Raw genomic sequence first — 18557 nt, 5'->3', positions numbered from 1 at the left:
GACTGGCTGCTAACCTAAAAGTTGCCATGGAAGAAAGTGAACTGCTTCCAAAAGATTACAGCCAACACCACATCAATAGAACCAAGGAAAAAAGCCACATGATCATCTCTGTTGATGCAGAAAAAGCATATGATAAAATCCAACACCCTTTCTTGATGAAAACCCTAAAGAAGACTGGAATAGAAGGGAAATTCCTCAGTGTGGTTCAGGGCATCTATGAAAAGCCAACAGCCAACATTATACTTAACAGAAAAAGGCTGAGCATTTTTCCCTTGAAATTGGGAAAAAGACAAGGGTGCCCACTCTCACTACTTCTGTTTAATATTGTATTAGAAGTCCTAGCCAGACCAATAAGATGAGAAAAAGAAATAAAAGGTATCCAGGTTAGAAAAGAAGAAGTAAAACTATCTCCATTTGTGGATGATAATGATCCTATATACAGAAAATCCCAAAGAGTCCACAAGAAAACTTCTAAAGCTAATAGAGGAATTCAGCAAAGCTGTAGGGTATAAGGTCAACAGACAAAAATCACTTGGGTTTCTATACACCAGCAATGAGAACTCTGAAAGGGAAATTAGGGAAACAATAGCATCGAAGAGAATAAAATATCTAGGAATAAATCTGACCAGGGATGTGAAGGACTTATACAATGAAAACTATAAAACACTGCTACAAGAGATTAAAGAAGGCTTAAATGGAAAGGTGTTCCACGCTCATGGATTGGAAGACCTTATATTATTAAGCCATAAGTACTATCCAAAGTGATCTATACATTCAAGCCAATCCCGATCAAAATCCCAAGAGCCTTCTTTATAGGAATGCAAGATTTGTGAGAGGGAGCGAGGCAGTACAGACTCCTATTACCTGGCCAAGCTTGGGGCCGGAGGGCGGCGCACAGGAGGTGGGGGCAGAATCCGGGGCCGCAGGAGTTGGGCGTAGTGTTTGGAATTCTCTTCTTCCAAAGAGGCCTCTCTGCCACCTCCAGTCTCCGCTGGGCCCAGGTAGCCAGGCCTCACTTGCCCACAGGCCTGGGAGCCAGGGAGCCACCCCCGCCGAGGTCCATCAAGGGCTGGCGGATTGGAAAGGTGGAGAGGAGAGGTGCAGCGGTCTGAGCCTGGACAGTGGCCAGCTGATGGTGGGCCTCTGATACTCTGGACAGATGCCAGATAAACCCTGACCACCACCACCACCCGCTCAACCCCTGTGGGCTCTGCGGTGATAGGGAAGGAATGGAGGGTAAAGGGGCATGTTGGATTTGTGGGCACTGCCTGACTCTTGCCTAATGGCAATTATCAAAAAGCGACCTGGTCTTTGGAATCTAACTATGTTGATAAGTGAGGAGTGGGTGTATATATAAAACTTCGACAACTTAACCCCAAAAGACAAATAATCATAAAACGGGCAAAGGACCTGAATAGACATTTCACCAAAGAGGGCATTTCAAATGGACACCAAACATGTGAAAAGGTGTTTAGTGTCATTAGCTGTCAGAGAGATGCAAATCAAAACCACAATGTGATACCATTTCACTCCCACCAGAATGGCTAAGATAAAAAAAAGAAAAACAGAAAACAACAAATGTTGGCGAGGTTGGGAAATTGGAACCCTTGCCCATTGCTGGTAGGAAGGCATAATGGTACAGCTATTGTGGAAAAGTGTGGCAGTTCCTCAAAAAAACTAAAAATAGAACTCCTATAACAACAACAAAAACAAACCCATTGCTGACGAGTCAATTCTGACTCATAGCGACCCTATAGGACAGTGTAGAACTGCCCCATACAGTTTCCAAAGAGCAGCTGGTGGATTTGAACTGCCAACCTTTTGGTTAGAAGCTGAACACTTGACCACTGTGCCACCAGGGCTCCCCAGTTCCACAGTGAACACATATTTGAGGATCCCTTCTCATTGCCCTGGAGTCTAATTCTGACTGATAGCTACTCTGCAGGACAAAGTAGAATGGCCCCATAGGGTTTCCAAGGCTGGAAATCTTTATGGAAGTAGACTGCTGCATCTTTCTCCCACACAGTGGCTATTGGGTTTGAACCACCAACCTTTCAGTTAGCAGTTGAGTGCTTAACCACTGTACCATCAGGGCTTCTTATTCAGTATAAAATACATTCTCAGATCGGCATATCTGTGCCTGGGAATGGCAATGAAAATAGGACCTTTCAGAAATGTCACAATCACTTAATGAGGCCTCCTTTCAACTTGAAATTGCCCAGGATTGGAAACCCTGGTGGCACAGAGGTTCAGAGCTTGGCTGCTAACCAAGATGTTGGCAGTTCAGATCCACCAGGTGCACCAGGCAGTTCTACTCTGTCCTATAGCGTTGCTATAAGTTGGAATTGACTCAATGGCAACAGGTTTGGTTTTTTGGTTACGCTTTAAGGACAGACAGCTACTTGATGGTGGATACGGGGCAGGGTCAGGAGAAGAGACCAGTTTATAAAACATGGTAACTGTATCTGCTTTTTTATCTTTTTAGTCTTAAGGACATGTATTCTTCATGAGAAATGGCTCTTTTAAACATCACTGCCAAGTTGGAGGAAGGGAAAATGAACTTTGCTCTTTTGGCTTAGAATTCTCAGGTAAAAAAGACAGGAAGGTGGCTGGGGCCCATGCCATGTAGTGAAACCAGCCCCACATGGGAACAGACTCCAGCTATTCCTTTTGCCTTCTGTGGTGCAGGTTAAGGCCACCTACTAATCTAAAGGTTGGCGGTTCAAACCCACCTAGCAGAAGAAAGGCCTGGCGATCTGCTTCCATAAAGATTACAGTCATTGAAAACCCTCTGTAACACACGGGGGCCCCGTAAGTCAGAATCGACTCAATGGCAACAGGTTTGGTTTTTCAGTTTTTGGTACAGTTTAAGACAAACCAATCCGCAAGGCTTTCATTTCCCAAATGTCGCTTTTTCTTGTGTTTTCTCAAAACAGCCTCCCTAAGTGGCTCAATCCCGAACAGCACGCCTTCCACTGCGGGAACTCCGGAAAGCATAGCTCAAATCAGGTGAGTGAAAGCCCGCCATAGCCGCCCTTGGCCTTCAGAATGAAGGCCTAAGTTCATGCTGTTGTGGACTACAGGGGTGTGTGTTCTGCTCATTTGACCTCCCAGAGCTTGACACGTAACACAAGCTAATCAACGTTTGACTGATGAACGGATGGCATGACTCTCCAGGAAGCTCACCCTGCTAACTCGCCAGCCTTGTGTCCCCAACTCCCCCATGCACAATGCGCTTGCAGCCACACAGGGCTCCTTTCAATCCTCTGGCTGCACCACACCGTCTACAACTTATAGCCTTTTTTACATACGCTCATCTCCTTAAGGGCCACACGTCTTCCTCTCAAAGCCCGAAGTCTGGAACTCTCCTACTCATTCTTCAGAATCCAGCTTGTGCCTCACCTCCTCCTGGAAGCCCAACCTGACTCCCTAACCAAGGCTAGATGCCCCTTTTCTGAGCTGTGACTGGTTGTGAGCCTCTGAAGGCCAATGACTGTGTATTATTTCATGGGACAGTGCCTGCACAGAGTAAGTGGGCTGCAAATATATCCTGAAATTACAAATGCATGAACACATGAATGCAGGAGCAATACTTTGTCAAGGAGCCCGGATCGTGCAGCCCTGCACCTAGGCGGTTTCAGCCAGACCCCAAGGCCTGGGAGAGACTTACATATTCCACGTCTTTGGATGGGTCCCCGATGCTGCCGTTGGTGGTTGGGGCGGCGGTCTCTGCACCCTCTGGCTTTTCCTGTTGCTTCCCTTCCTCCTTGGTTAAGCCACCCTGCCCTGGGAGGGCCACCTCTCCCACACCAAGAGCCTCACTCTTATATTGCTTGACAAATTCCTCCATCAGTTTCAACTCGTTCTCCAAAAGTCCGCGGCAGCGCAAGGGGTCCTGGTCGTAGATGGGCAGCTGATGCATGAGCTGGCGCCGGCGGTAATAGGCACCCTCGGTGCCTGTCACTGGCTGCTTCTCCTTCGGGATGAGCTCCATGTACTGGAGACCCTGAGGAGGAGGAGGAAGAAGAAGAAGATAATGTGAGGTGGGCCTGGATCCATCGCTCTCTGGACTCAGCCTGTGGAGAAAAAGTGTGATGGAATCCATTGCAATCTTTCCTAACATTATCAGCCACCTTTAAGATCCATAGTCTCCACTTAACTTGAAGTGACTCTTTTTTTCTCCAAATTACAAAAGCAGTACATGCGTTGTCACAACTGGGAAAACACAGGTTTAAGAAAGAATGAAAAGGAAAAAATAAGCATTGTTTACCTCGTGCTTTATCTGTGGAGTGTTGAAAATGTTCTACATCTTGATCTTGGTGGGAGTCAAAGGAAGCGTGCACAGGTAGACATTCACCAAGGTGTGCGTGTAAGATTCATGGGCTTTACGTATGTTGTACTTCAATTTAAAAATATTGTTAAAATTATGCCACATTGGCCCATCGGAACAGCTTGTTAGCAATTTTCTGTTTAACCTTCCAGACCTTTTCCAATCATATTTATTAAAAACGGTTGGATTATTTCCCATTTGTGTGCATATAAGTGTGTATGCGAGTGTGCCATTTAGAAGGATTCCCTGACCAGTGTGCTCCATTTCTCTGATGATCGTGATAGTTTACGCTCACAGTGTGGGGTAGAAAACTATACGATGCACAAAAAAGAAACTCTTGTTTGAATGTGCAAATGTGCACTCTGTTTACTGACTAGAAAGATCTCTGCTTGTTAATATTTTATTACATTATTAATGTTTTATTGTGTTATTAATATTTTATAGTTATTATTTTATTGCTTATTCTTCAAACTTTCATTTTTGGATGACACTGGGAGGAGAAAGAAAAGAACACAAAAACTCACTGCCGTCACATTCATTCCAACTCATGGCCACCCCACGCGTGTCAGAGTAGAACTGCTTCATAGGATTTTCTTCGCTGTAATCTTTACAGAAGCAGGTTGCTAGGCCCTTCTTCTAGGATGCTGCTGGGTGGGTTTTCAACTGCCAAAGGAGTCTATGTTTACTTGTGGGCTAGGTTTTCCATAAGAATTTGAAGTCAGGATCATTTTACTTTGTTGTCTGACTCGCAAGTAATGGTAATAATTACTATTAAGCAAGTTTGCCTCTTTCACCAAAAGAGAGCTGTTATGTTGAAACCTCTTCGCTAGTATTACCTGCTCGCCAGAGGCTGCTGTAGACGTCTTTTAAAACATAATGACAGAAGTAATGCAAGCCAGCTGATGTCACGAGGGACTATCTCCCCACTGGCCCAGCAGATGGTGTACTTATTTCTGCCTGTCATCACAGAGATACCCTGTTTGGAGGGAAACGCCCTCGATCATCTTTCCTGTACTCAGAAGCAGTACCATATGATTTAGCCACGCCCTACTCCTTAACTGGAGGCCCTGGGTGGTGTAAATGGTTCATATGCTCAGCTGTTAACCAAAAGGTTGGAGGTTTGAGTCTACCCAGACGCACCTCGGAAGAAAGGTCTGGTGATCTGCTACTAAACAATCAGCCATTGAAAACCTATGGAGCACAATTCTACTCTGACACACATGGGGTCACCCTGAGTCAGAGTTGACTCAGTGGCAATTGGGTTGTTTTTTATTCCTTAATCATTTCTAGGACGTTAGATTTAAGTCTCTAGCAGGTCCATCTATTCCTTGAGGGCAGGTTATGTTCCTTCTACATTAGTAGCAAGAGTGAGGGCTCTGGAATCAGCCAGTCCTCCAACTAAATCCTATAGTTTATAATATGTTATTGCTGTTAGTCAGACCCCAACTCATGTGCCCCATGCGAAATGTAAAGGAACTGCTGCCTGGTCCTGTGCCATCCCCACGGTCACACCACTGTGATCTCTAGGGTGACTTTTGGAAGCAGACCACCAGGCCTTTCTTCCTGGTCTTAGTTTGGAAGCTCTGCTGAAGCCTGTTCAGCATCACAGCAACACACGAGCCTCTGCTGACAGATATGTGGTGACTGTGCATGAGACGCATTCGCTGGGAATTGAACCCGGGGCGCCTGCGTGGAATGTGAGAATTCTACCGCTGAACCATCACCACCCCCACTATGCTATATAAAAAAAAAAAAATATAGTATATATATATATACTTTTTATATAGTATATAACATTAGGATTGTTGAGGGATTAAGTAACAAATCTACAGCACTTGGCAGTGAATAAGCATACATGTTACTGATCTTCCCTTCTCTTTCCGGGGCTTTTCTACCTTTTTAAATCTGTGATTGCAGTTATATTCACCAGTTACGTACTTCAAAACAGTCTTTCTGAAATGATACAGGATAAAAGAATTACGTAGAAAAGTTGCTAAAAAGGTAGATCCCCAGGCACCAATCCCCAGGGATTCTGACCCTATGAGCGAGTTATAGAGTTAAGAAATCTGCATTTTAAACATGAATCCTAGGTAATCCACTCCAGGAAGGTGGGCCATGGACCGCCCTTGAACTACTGTGTCAGTGTACCACTGGCAAGAAAGAAATTCATGAGATAATCGAACTGTGCTCCTCAAACGCTATGGCAGAGGCCTGAGCAAGGGCTGGTCAACGATTCCGGCTTCTTTAGGCTTTTGCAAAGCAGTGATTCTCAAGGAAGAAACGCAGATTTTGGTAACACCTGAGAGAGGCCTAAATGAGCATTTAAACCCATTGAAAACCAACTGCTGTCGTGTCGATTCTAACTCATAACAACCCTACAGGACAGAGTAGAACTGCCCGAAAGGATTTCCAAGGCTGAAATCTTTACAGAAGCAGACTGCCACATCTTTCTCCCACAAAGCGGCTGGTGGGTCCGAACCGTTGACCTTTTGGTGTGCAGCTGAGCACTTTAACTCCTGCACCACCAGGGCTGTTTTACTCTGCCCCAAGCTGGAGTCACAGATTCACATCCTTGATGAGAATGGCCAGCGAATGGTAGTGGATGTTCATTTTTAGATTTGCTGGCTCAGCAAAACACATTTTGTTTCTTTTAAAACTTAGTATTTTTCCTTCATTTCTCTCATGACAGTGCTCCTAACTAAAAAAGAAAGAAAAAATCAATCTAGTTTAAAATTGCTTTTCTTAAAAAAGTATACTGAAATCATTATGGGCATAAGGTATTTCATGGTTTATTAATTTAAAACCATTCCAAGGGACTGTCTAAGAGAGGAAGCTACAGACAAGGTCTCAGGTCAATGTCGTTTCCACATCGATATGACTGGTAGGCCTCCGGATATTAATACATACGCAGATAACTGTCCATTGAAATGAACAGAAATCGTACACTTGGCTTGTGTTCCAGGGACGGGAAGATGAGGGAGACAGAAAGGTCAAGGCAGCAGCCTGAGAAAGTGTGAAACTGACAACTGTTTTCCATTGCTGTGCCTGACCCCGGCCAGCCCCTCCTCACACCCTCCCGTCCACCATATTGCTTGACCCCGTTTACCCAAGTGGCTGCTGCCATATTACCCCCTTAGAACCTACCTACTCCACAGCTAACCTCTCAAGGCCTGACTCATTTTGGAATTATGGAAATCAACATAGAAAGTCATACCGAGATTATAATGAGCAGGGTCAGCTGGTGGTCTGATTTAAGGGAGTAGCAGTCAAGAATTGGGGAGGGGGTGAGGAGATTAGTCCAGAGCCTGGCATTTGCTGGGTTTCACCATAATGAATTATGAAGAAGAGGATTTTTAGAAAAGGGAGAGGCAGGTGACCTGGGTCTTGTGGGACTCAACTTGAGGGGTATCTGTGGTGGTTGTGGAGTCCCTGAGTGCTGCAAACAGTTGACACACTTGGATGCAAACCCAAAGTTGGAGGTTTGAGTCCACCCAGAGGTGCCTTGGAAGAAAGGCCTGGTGATCTACTTCTGAAAAATCAGCCATTTAAAACCCTATGAACACAGTCCTACTCTGACACACAGAGGGTTGTCATGAATTGGAGCTGGCTCCGCAACAACTGGTTTACTGGTCGTGGTAGCTGTGGATGCCCCATTGGTGGTTCTACCTGAGCTTCGGGTTGGGGGAGGGCACCTGTCTGAGACGCCTCCTGACATTGTGGGCTCAGAATATGTCCGGTTAACCTCTGGTGTGCTTGCAAAGTCCTTAATGCTATTTCAGGTGCTTTTCAAGATACATGTGATGGCCTGGGGTGGTGGACAGAGTCCTGGGTGTCAGGAAACCTGGGTTCTAGGTCCAGCTCTGTGCAAGGCTGAGAAAGCACCTAACAGCTCTGGCCCTCAGTTTCCGCATCTGCAAGGTTCAGGGTAGACTGCATGATCATTAGGGTCTCAACTATCATGAGAAGTCTGTGACCACTTCACTAGATCCTCACCACCACTGAGTGAGAGAGAAGGGCAACACCACTAACCCGCTTTTACAGCCCAGGAAAGGGGCAAAAGGAGGGGAATTCTGAGTGGCCAAAGAGGCCAACTCCTTCACCCAAAGCAGGGACAAAGGAGCAGCCTGAGGGATTCACAGCTGACTAATTGCCCAGGAAGGGCATATTCCTGACCAGGTCTTGGGAAGACTAGGGCTACGGAGAGTTGTTCTCTTGGTTAGCGTGAAATTGCAGGTGGCTACCAGCACCTAAGGGGCCCTGGTGGTGCAGCAGTTAAGATTCGGCTGCTAACCTAAAGGTCAGCAGTTCAAACCCACCAGCTGCTCCTTGGAAACCCTATGTGGCAGTTCTACTCTGTCCTATAGGGTCACCATGAGTTGAGTTGACTTGACAGCAACAGATTTGGTTTTGGTATTTTTTACCAGCACACAGCAGCCCTGGTGGTGCAATGGTTAAAGTGCTCAGCTATGAACCCAAATGTCTGCAGTTTGAACCCACCAGCGGCTCTGTGGGAGGAAAGACCTGGCAATCTGCTTCCATAAAGGTTACAGCCTAGGAAACCCTATGGGGCAGTTCTACTCTATCCTCTAGAGTCGCTGTGAGTTGGAATTGACTTGACAGCATACAACAACAACCAGCACACATTTGCCAGACAGGTAGGGCTGAAGGACCTAGTCACAAACTTGGAAAGTGGAGATTCTGGGCCCACCCTCAGATTCCAGTTTAGGAGGCCTATAGGGGACCAGGAATGCATGCTTTAGCAGGTACTCCCAGGTGAGTCTGAATCAGGCCAACCCAGGTTTGGGATCTTTCTAGGGGCAGTGGGTGAGAGGATGGGGTGTGGCCATCAGAGGGCAGTGGGAAGCGGTAACCAGGTTGGGCCAGAGCATAGGGCCCTGGGGGTAGATGGGTTAGAGGGTAGCTGTACGGTGGCAAATACCCACACCACCCCCTTCCAATTTCTTGTCCAGTGTCTGCCCTGCTCCTAGGAACTAAGGAGAAGTGGAAACAAGAGCTTGGCTCACTCTGCCAGACATCCACACTTGGCCAACAACCTACAAACTCCAAGTGTTGAAGCAGCCCCAGTTGCAAGGCCAATTTTCATGGGAGAGCGATAGCTGCTGACCCCTCCAGGTTGATGGTTTAAGGAATAATAGTAATAACTAACACTGACATAGTGCTTACTGCGTTCCAGGCACACTTCTAAGTGCTTTACATATGTTAACCCATTAATTCTCACAACACCCTAGGAGGAAGATACTAATATCACCCCTCAGGAAGCTGAGGCACAGAGAGGTTAAATCACCTTCCCAAGGTCACACAGCTAGTATGTGGTAGTGATGGGCTTCTATACTTCCTCCCTAGAATGCAGATGATTTCCAAAGAGGAAAAACGTCCCCCACTCTGGAGAGTTTTTCAGTTGTCTTTAGTTCAGGGTGAGTGTGCAGTGTAAGCAGGGGCAGATTATCCAATAAGCAAAGTAAGCACGGTGCTTACCTTGCTTACCAAATCATCTGTAGTGAACAATTTCACATCTTTTTTACCACATCAAAGATTCTGCTTCTAGGTACGGCTGGCATCTGTCTCTCTCCCAGCCCCATAGCACCTTCCTACAGAATCAAAGATGTGGTGAAACCCACGGGAAATTGTTTACTACAGTGGTCTGGTAAGCACGGTAAGCGTCACACTTATTTATTGACTAAGCCTCCCCTGAGTGTAAGCGTCACCGGGTGCCAAGAGTCCCCACTACTGGATCTGGTGGTGACTTGGCCTTCTAGGGCCTGCCCCCTCATCCTGGGAAGAAGGGGTGCTCAGCTTTACAAATAAACACTGTGTGAGAAGTCCTGGTGCAGTGGCCTCTCTGCTGGTGGTCACTGTTGACCGGCATTAACTTGGGGAGGGATGACAGGAGAGAGAATTGGGTCTGAGTCAGCTGCCTGGTGCCGCTCTGAGCCTGTAAGAGAGCCCCCCAGGTGTCTCACCAGGAAGCTGACCAAGTCATGTTCCCAAAACCTTTAACAAGGGCGCCTTTCTCAGACAAATTGTAAAGACTGGTACAGGTATTAAGTTTTTCATGAGGACCTCTGTGAGTTTTCGTTGCTCTGCTGACTGGCTGGAATGGCTTAAGTGGAGAGGTTCCCAGAATCTGGCATTATCAGGAGAGAAATCAAAGGCTCAGAGAGAGAAGCGAAAGGGAAAAGTGTTTCTGTTTCTTGCGTTGGGCAGTAGAACGCACACGAGCTCCGGAATCTGAAGATCCAATCCCGATTCTGCTCCCTGATCCTTCTTCAGCTGTCAGCTGAGGTCAGGAAAGATGCTTCGTCTCACACACCAACCCTGGTCGGCGGTGGCTGTCTGGGGTGCTGTGTTGAGAAGGATTCTGAGGCCCAATGTGGGCTCACTGGGAGACAGTGCCCTGGCAGATCATCAACTTCTGCAATGGTGTGGGAGGAGAGGGTGACATACGAGCAAGGGCTGCCCCTGCGTAAACTGCTCACAAGCCTCTGTTTGCTCGGCTGTAAAATGGGGCTGTAATGTACATATGCCTTGGGAAATGGTGAGGTGTCAGTTAGATATATACAAATTGCTCATCTCCTCCCTCCTGCCTTCCCAAATCCCACTCAAGCCCCGTCCGTCCCTAGGAACACAAGCCCAGGGTGCCTGCTCTTTCTTGCATCCCCTTCCTACTGCCCAGTTCTCCTGGCATGGCCTGTGGGGAAGAGTCCAAACTTTGGAGTCAGGGAGGCCTGAGTTCAAGACCTGGCTCATCACTTAAATCAGCTGTGGGACATTTTGCTTGTTGCATCACCTCTCTGAGCCTCAGTATCCCCATCTATAAAATGAGGGTAGTACCAGTATATCCTGAACAGTGTCTGAATGTTAATGAAACTGTGCACGTAGAGGTCTTTGCATAGTGCCTGGCACGCAGCAAGTACTTCACAAATATTAGCAGTTAAGTTTGCTGTTACCAGTTTTAAATGACAACAACAACAAGAAAAACAAAACAGTTGCTGTCAAGTCACTTCCGACTCGTGGTGACTCTGTGGGTCAGGATAGAACTGTGCTTCCTAGGGTTCTCAGTGGTTGATTTTTTGGAAGTAGATTGCTAGGCCTTTCTTCTGAGGTGCTTCTGAGGGGACTCGAACCTCCAACCTTTTGGTTAGCAGCCGAGTGCTTAACTGTTTGCACCACCCAGGGACTCCACTGGTTTTTAAAAGTTTGACAATTTCTCTGGCCTTCATTTTGGTTGGGAAGGATGACAGATAGCAAGATTCAGTCCTCTTTCTAAAATAGCAGTCCTGATCATTTGGCAATTAAAAAAAAAAAAAAAATTTTGGGAGGGTGAGTGGGAAGGAGAGAGCTATCAGGTCCCAGAAATGTACCTTGCCCCTGCAGCCCAGCTGGAGGCAGACAGAGGGGCCCTTTATAGCCATTGGTTTTATGAGCCAGCATTAATCACTGCCTGACGATGCCTTCCCCTGATTAGTCTGCGGTCTCCACCACCCAGTTCCTGAGGCCCGCAGCCAGTTCTTTTATGAGCTGCTTGCTTCCTTTCAAACAGACATCTTGTCCTGGAGACCTGCTTGCTGACTTACCCAGCCTGGGCGCTGCACGCAGGGCCATGCTCTAACACACCTGGCACGCTGGGCTATGCTGCTGCTCTGACGCCACCCTCTGTGGCCCCTGTCTAGAGCTCACAAACGCCCCTTAACCGTGCTGTGTCTCCTTACACGTGAAATGTGAAACGATTCCTACCTCACAGTGTTCTTTTTAAATGTACTTTATGCTTTCCAAAAAGTACAGCTAAAAAGAAAAAAAAAAAAAAAAAATCCATGCCTCTCATTTTATGTAGAAGCGGAGATTTTTTTTTCCCTTAAGCTACTGTTTAGAGCAGGGCTTTTCAATGTCTCCACGGTGAAGGACCAGCTTGGTGTGTCCCACCTACTGCAGGGTGATCGTGGTCTTACTGCACGTGGTTAGTATGAAGCTCACACCACATGCAATTTCCATATGACTCTGACCACAAATGGTCTCTGCTCAAGGAGACGAATTCTCTGATCACATCCTTGGATGTCAAACTGCTACACGATTTTCTTAGCATTTATTTTCAATTTCTCATTGTGGACCAGTAACAAAGACTTTGTGGAGCAGCTTTGATCCGCAGACCCCACTTTGAGTATCATTTGCCTGGAGGGTTACGTGTACAAATACGGAACGAATCTACCATGTGCCATGCTCTGTGCTAGGTGCTGGGGATACAGTGGTGTACATGACAGACAGACGTGGTGTCTGTCCTCAGGGACCTTGCATCATTGCAGTGTGAAAGAGCAATGATAACTAAATAAAGAGATGGATGAGATAATTACAGTTTGCAACAATTAAGCTTCTAAAGAAACAAATGAGAACTGAGAGAGAACAAATGTGGTAGGAGGAGGAGTGGCACCTCCTGGAGGTGGGGTAATTAGGGGAGGCCTGTCTCAGACCTGGAAACTCTAGTGGCATAGTGGTTAAGAGCTATGGCTGCTAATCAAAAGGTCAGCTGTTCGAATCCACCAGGTGCTCCTTGGAAACCCTATGGGGCAGTTCTACTCTGTCCTAAAGGGTCACCGTGAATTGAAATTGACTCAATGGCAATGGGCTTCGTTTTTGGTTTTGTCTAAGACCTGGATGTCAGAAGGTCCCAACTATGCAAAGAAGGGGGAAAGGGCTTATCAGGCAGAGGAAACAGTAAGTGTAAAGTCTGTGAGGAGGGCAAGAGCTTGATTTATTCCAGAACTGGAAGGAGGACGGCCAGTGCACTGTGAGGTCCTGAGTGAGAGTGATGTAGTAGGAGCCATGGGGGGGGGGTGGGGTGGGGAAGGAATCAGACATTACAGGACTCTAAAGGTGCTCCTTTTCCTCCAGTAAAAATGTAACCAAATGCCAACCTTGCCTCTCTAAAATTGCGGAACCTCTCCTATCTCACGAACTTGTAGAGATAATTTAGCCTTTTGCGTCTCAAAATGCGGTTTTGGGACCAGCAGCATCAACATCACCTCCCAGCTTGTGAGAAATGCAGAGTTGCAGACCTGCCCCAGACCTAGTAGATGCCTGTTAATGAGATCATCAGATAATTTATAAGCACATTTAAATATGAAGACTACTTATCTGGTTGGTGGTTCTTAAATGGGGCTGCATGGGGAGTCATCTGGGGAGATTTTTTTTTTTTAAATGCTCACATCTGGTGATTCTGATTTTGTAGTCTAGAGATTTTGACTTAATGGTCTGGGGTGAGGCCTGGGCATGGGGATTTTTTTTTTTAAGCCCCCAGGAGATCCAGTGGGCAGCCAGGGTGAGAGTGACTGATCTGCATACAAACAGATGGGCTAGAGGACCTCTGCTTACGTTTGCAGGTACTCACTTTTTGCTCCTTGCTCACATTTCTCTTTGAACTTCTCAGTGATGGTAAAGAGACCCAAAAGGTTCTCTTAGCTCAGTTACTCTTATGTTAGAGTCTGTGAGAAGGAGTGACTGTCTCATCTAAAAGCTTGAGAACTTGGCAAGGTACTTCCTGTTCCCTGACTAAATGCAGGGTGCTCCCCAGGCCCTGATGACTGAGCATAGCTGGAGGGGCAATTCACAGGACACAGGGCCAATCACACAGCCCTGCAGCTGAGAGGCTAGGGAACAAAAATTCTGAGAAGAGGGCCAGTGCGAGATTTAGAGACAAATCCATTCCTTTGGACTAGTCATGTGGGCTTAAAAACTAAACAGGCACTGGCCAAAGAGGTGGGACATTCCAGGCCTGATTATGTCCTGAGGTCAGACAGAGTAGAAGTCTAGAGCTGGTGAGAATTATGGTTGAATGGAGCAGAAGTAGTGTGTGCATGTATGTATGTGTGTGAGTGTGTGTGTGTGTGTGCATGTGTGTATGACCATAAGGGGCCTTGAATGCTACCCTAAGGAGGTTGAACTTGACTCAACCAGTTGGGGGGTGAAGATAGCAAAACAGAAAGTGGGAAGAGGCTCACTACAGCCTCCCCTAATAGAGGCCAGGTCTGGATGAGATTGACGGGCCAAAATGGTGTAAGACTTGGCTACTACCTTATGGAACCTGCTATAGGTATGGTGAACACATTGATCAAACAGGAATACTGTTGAGAATGGAATGGAAACAGTGAGATAAAAACTATTGAAAATTACTCTGGGATAACTGGTATAAAATATTCTGGACAAATGAATGCATGGTCACGCAAGGTACAAGCCCACCCATAGTGTTAGAGTTTGGGCCATGACCAGGTCTCCTGTCTCCTAGTCTCCCTAGTCCCAAGGTAAGTGATGGCAGGTAGCTTCCTCTGCTCTTCCTGGGGATGAATTAAAGACCAGTGGATATCCATGCATGTCCCCAGCTCCTGCCAAAGCAGGGCCTCTGCAGCCAACCTCATGGCTGTGCACCTGCACACACACAGCAGGTGCCTTGCTAGTGCTGCTCATGGGTTATTCAATCAACCACACACGAGTGCCTTGCTAAGTGCTGCTCATGGATTAGCCTATCAACCTACATGATCACAGAAGCAGAGGGGTGATATGAACCTGAGAGTCTGTAAACTCCAAGTGATATGGCCTTGGTTTGTTGTGGGCAGGGAGGATGCTCCATATGCCTTGGGTAGTACAGGGTTCCCAGTGATCTTAACCCCCACCTGGCCAGGAAGGAGGGTGGAGAAGAGAAGCATCCAGAGGCCTCAAAGGGAAAGGTAGCTGTTGGAGCCACACACAGCACCTGCACAGTCCATCAGGGAGCCCTTCTGGTCTCAGCCAGGTGCAGAGACTTGACTACATGCACTTTTGTTTGGATAATAATGGGAAATACGTACTCAGGAGTCACTCAGCATCACCTGGTAATGGGGATGGTACCAGACCACGGGGTCAGATGCACTGGGTTCTAATGTCAGGATCTACCACCCACTGTGTAACCTGTGAGTCACTTGCTCTCTCTGAGCCTTTCCACTCTCCTCAGGGCCTCTCTAACCATTTTCTCAAGACTTCTTTGGGTGCCTCTTTCCCAGGGTTATAATAAATCATTTGGTTCTCTCTGCTTAGCACAGAAGACTTCAGCTCTTCGGGAGAAGAAAGGGCTATTTCTCTGCTCTCCTATAGACCTACAAAGGGCACATCTCAGGCCACATTGAGGGGACATGAACATCTAACAGATGAAGAAAAGTACTCCGAGAAATCTGAATGATAAATCATTCCCTGTTTGGAAGTGAGGAGCCCAAAGGGAACCATGAATGTCCCTGTACTAGAACTAGAAGGGCCCTTAGAGTTCATATAGGCAGTTGCCCTACCTATTTCATGGATGAGAAAAACTGATGCCCACGTAGTCTTCACCTCAAGATCACATACTAAGGTAGGAACAAAGCTGAAAACACAGCTACCACTACCAATTTTGTTACCTTGCCCTCTTCCTACCTCATCTTTGGAATTTAGAAACCCATGGCATGGCTAATATCTATAAGGGCAGGGAAAAAAAAAAAAAAACCCTCGGTTAGATTGATGCTGTCTTACCAGTTTCTGGGTGACTCCTGGGGGAGCCCATTCGTAGGTGATGGTGTCAAAGGTGGGATCCTTCCCAGTGGCAATGGGGTTAGTCATGATCATCCGGTTCCTCTTATAGATCCGGATGCCATCCCCTCCTTTCACCCGGGCTGTGAGAGTGGAATACTTGGAGTCCATCAGCAAACGGCCAATTTTCCGGTCATCTTCCAGGTCGGAACTTAGGCAGTGATCCTCTTGGCTGCACTTGCAGGATTTGCATATTTTCCTGTGGGGAGGAATGGGGACAAGTGAGACCAACCTCTGGAAAACAGTGGCAAGCTGAAAGCGTCCATTCTTTTGAGAGCCAGCACAAAGTTTAACTTTAGTAACTTGGAAAGGTTAGCAGCAGGGCAGATGGCAAAAGAGACAAAAAGGTCTTTGGGATTGGGAACTACATTTGGGAGACGCCAGAGAGTAGTCTTTCTGTCTATGGGTGGGTGGAGAATGTGACCTTTGCTGGTAAAAAGAGTAGCATGTTTTTCCTCCTTGTGGTCATGGTGGCAAAGGCTGATTAATTCATTAGAGATGCTCTAAAGCAGGGGTTTCTACAGCCCATGGGCCAAACCTGGCCCACAATCTGCTTTTATAAATAAAGTTTTATTAAAACATAGTCATGCTCATTCACGTACATATTGCCCATGGCTGCTTCCTCTCTACAATTTTGAGTTGAGTAGATGCAACAGAGTCCCTCTGGCCTGCAAAGCCTAAAATATTAATTATCTGGTCCTTTACAGAAAAAAGCTTGCTTGTATCTGCTTTAATGGATTATTCGAATTGTTTTCCAAGATCTGTGAACCTCAAAACCTCGGCAAATTTTAAAACTCTTTTAGCATGCACATCAAAAGTCGAATGCAGCTGGAAATGTTCCTCAAGAAACTTGTGGACAGAACCCAGGGGTAAGGGAATAAGCCTAGAGACCTCCTTGGGCTGCTGGAGACACTGATGTTCCCTGGGTGAGGCTTCATCATGAACCTAGGAGAAAGGGAACCATCCCAGGGAAGGTTTAAAATTCCCTTGAAAGTCTAACACTTCTCTCTGACAATTAAAAAAAAAAAGGTAGTGGCTGGCTGCTTTGTGTCATACTGTTAAGGTTTAGAAACCCGGAGAGTTACACTGTGCGAGAGGAAAACTGCTCCTGTGCCTTTCCAGCCTGTTACCGCAGGCGTGCTATGCTGCGTTTTAGCTGCTCTAAGTAAAGGGAGCGATGTTAAGACCTATTGCAGGGATGGGAAGGCCTAAGCGACCGAGACTTCAGTTAGACAACCACTTTCCAGCCAGGCAAGCCCAAGGAAGCCCTCATTTTCTCTCCTGACTTGGGAGATTAATGAGTTCCATTGTTGACCACAAAATATTGATTGTGGGCCTACCAAGAGCATGCCTTAACAGTCTACATCAGCGGTTCTCAACCAAGGTCAGTTTTGCCCCTGGGAGACATTTGTCAATGTCTGAAGACATTTTTGGTTGCCACAATGGCGGGGGGTGGGGGGGAGATGGTAAAGGGAGTTGCTACTGCTAACTTTGGTTAACAACTGGGTAGAGGCCAGGGATGCTGCTACACATCCTAAAATGCACAGGGAAGCCTCCAGGACAAAGAATTATCCGGCTCAAAATGTCAACAGTGCTGAGGTTGAGAAACTCTGTCGTATGTGAAAAGACCATCACCCGTCTGTCGGTTTGTTATACTGTGGTGGCTTGCATGTTACTATGATATCGGAAGCTATACCACCGGTATTTCAAATACTAGTAGTGCCACCTATGGTGGACAAGTTCCAGTGGAGCTTTCAGACTAAGAGAGACTAGATAGAAAAGCCTGGTGAGCTACTTCCAAAAACAGAATGCTCCTTAGAAGTGAGAATGGCAAGACTTCAGCTCACTTACTTTGGACATATATTCAGGAAAGACCAATCACTAGAAAAGGACATCATGTTTGGCAAAAGGCCAAAGAAAATGACGGAAACCTTCAATGAGATGGACTGACATGATAGCCACAACAATGGGCCCAAGTATACCAATGACCATGAAGATGGCACAGGGCTGGGTAACATTCCTGTTTGTTACACATAAGGTTGCCATGAATTGGAGCCTGCACAACACCGACTAACAACAACATATGAAGAGTAGGAGGCCTCATTGCAACTTTCAAAGAGCTTACACTAGGGGTAGGGGAGAGAGAGAGAATCAGGCGGAAGTAATAACAAGGGAGAATCAGGAGGAGCCCGAGAGGGCTGCCTCTCTGCTCTGGGGTAGTCCTGCTGGCCTGGATCAGTGCCGCAGGGTGTCAGCTGGTGGTGCATGGAAACGGGCTTGGTGGCCAAGAGTCTGGAAGGCAGTGGGTTAAAGAAGAATGAACACATTTCTTCAGCGCAAGGCTGTGCCTTGTCTTTCACACCCTGATGTTCAGGGGGAGAGAACATAGCATTTCTCACTTCAAGGAGAAGCTTGCAGTCCAAGTTCACATTCATTGGGTTACAATTTGAGAAATGCTAAAATAGATGATGTCAAGGATATTTCTGGCACTGAAAAAGAGAGTGGAATCCTCAGGGCAACATAGGGCAAAAACGAGAAGTCATTTCTTTTTGTTCTCATAAAAAGTGGTCGCTTATTTTGCAGAGTTGAAGCATTTTATTCACAATCAGTAATACTCTCTTGCCTA

At 46.6% G+C, this 18557-nt stretch overlaps 1 protein-coding gene across 1 annotated transcript in view; it reads right to left on the bottom strand.

Moving 5' to 3' along the window:
• LMCD1 (LIM and cysteine rich domains 1) overlaps window positions 1-18557 on the bottom strand; it is an 81686-nt gene that overhangs the window by 20951 nt on the left and 42178 nt on the right. The window contains exons 3-4 of the mRNA XM_049861949.1: window positions 15875-16130; window positions 3671-4006 (exon numbers count right to left, since the gene is read on the bottom strand). Of these exons, the coding sequence (XP_049717906.1) occupies window positions 3671-4006; window positions 15875-16130 (592 nt within the window). The remainder of the gene's footprint in view (window positions 1-3670; window positions 4007-15874; window positions 16131-18557) is intronic.

Source organism: Elephas maximus, chromosome 20, assembly GCF_024166365.1.
Source record: "Elephas maximus indicus isolate mEleMax1 chromosome 20, mEleMax1 primary haplotype, whole genome shotgun sequence".
In the NCBI taxonomy this organism is placed as follows: Eukaryota; Metazoa; Chordata; class Mammalia; order Proboscidea; family Elephantidae; genus Elephas; species Elephas maximus.
Note: the sequence above shows the minus strand (reverse complement) of the source record. Positions and strands in the feature narration are given on the sequence as shown.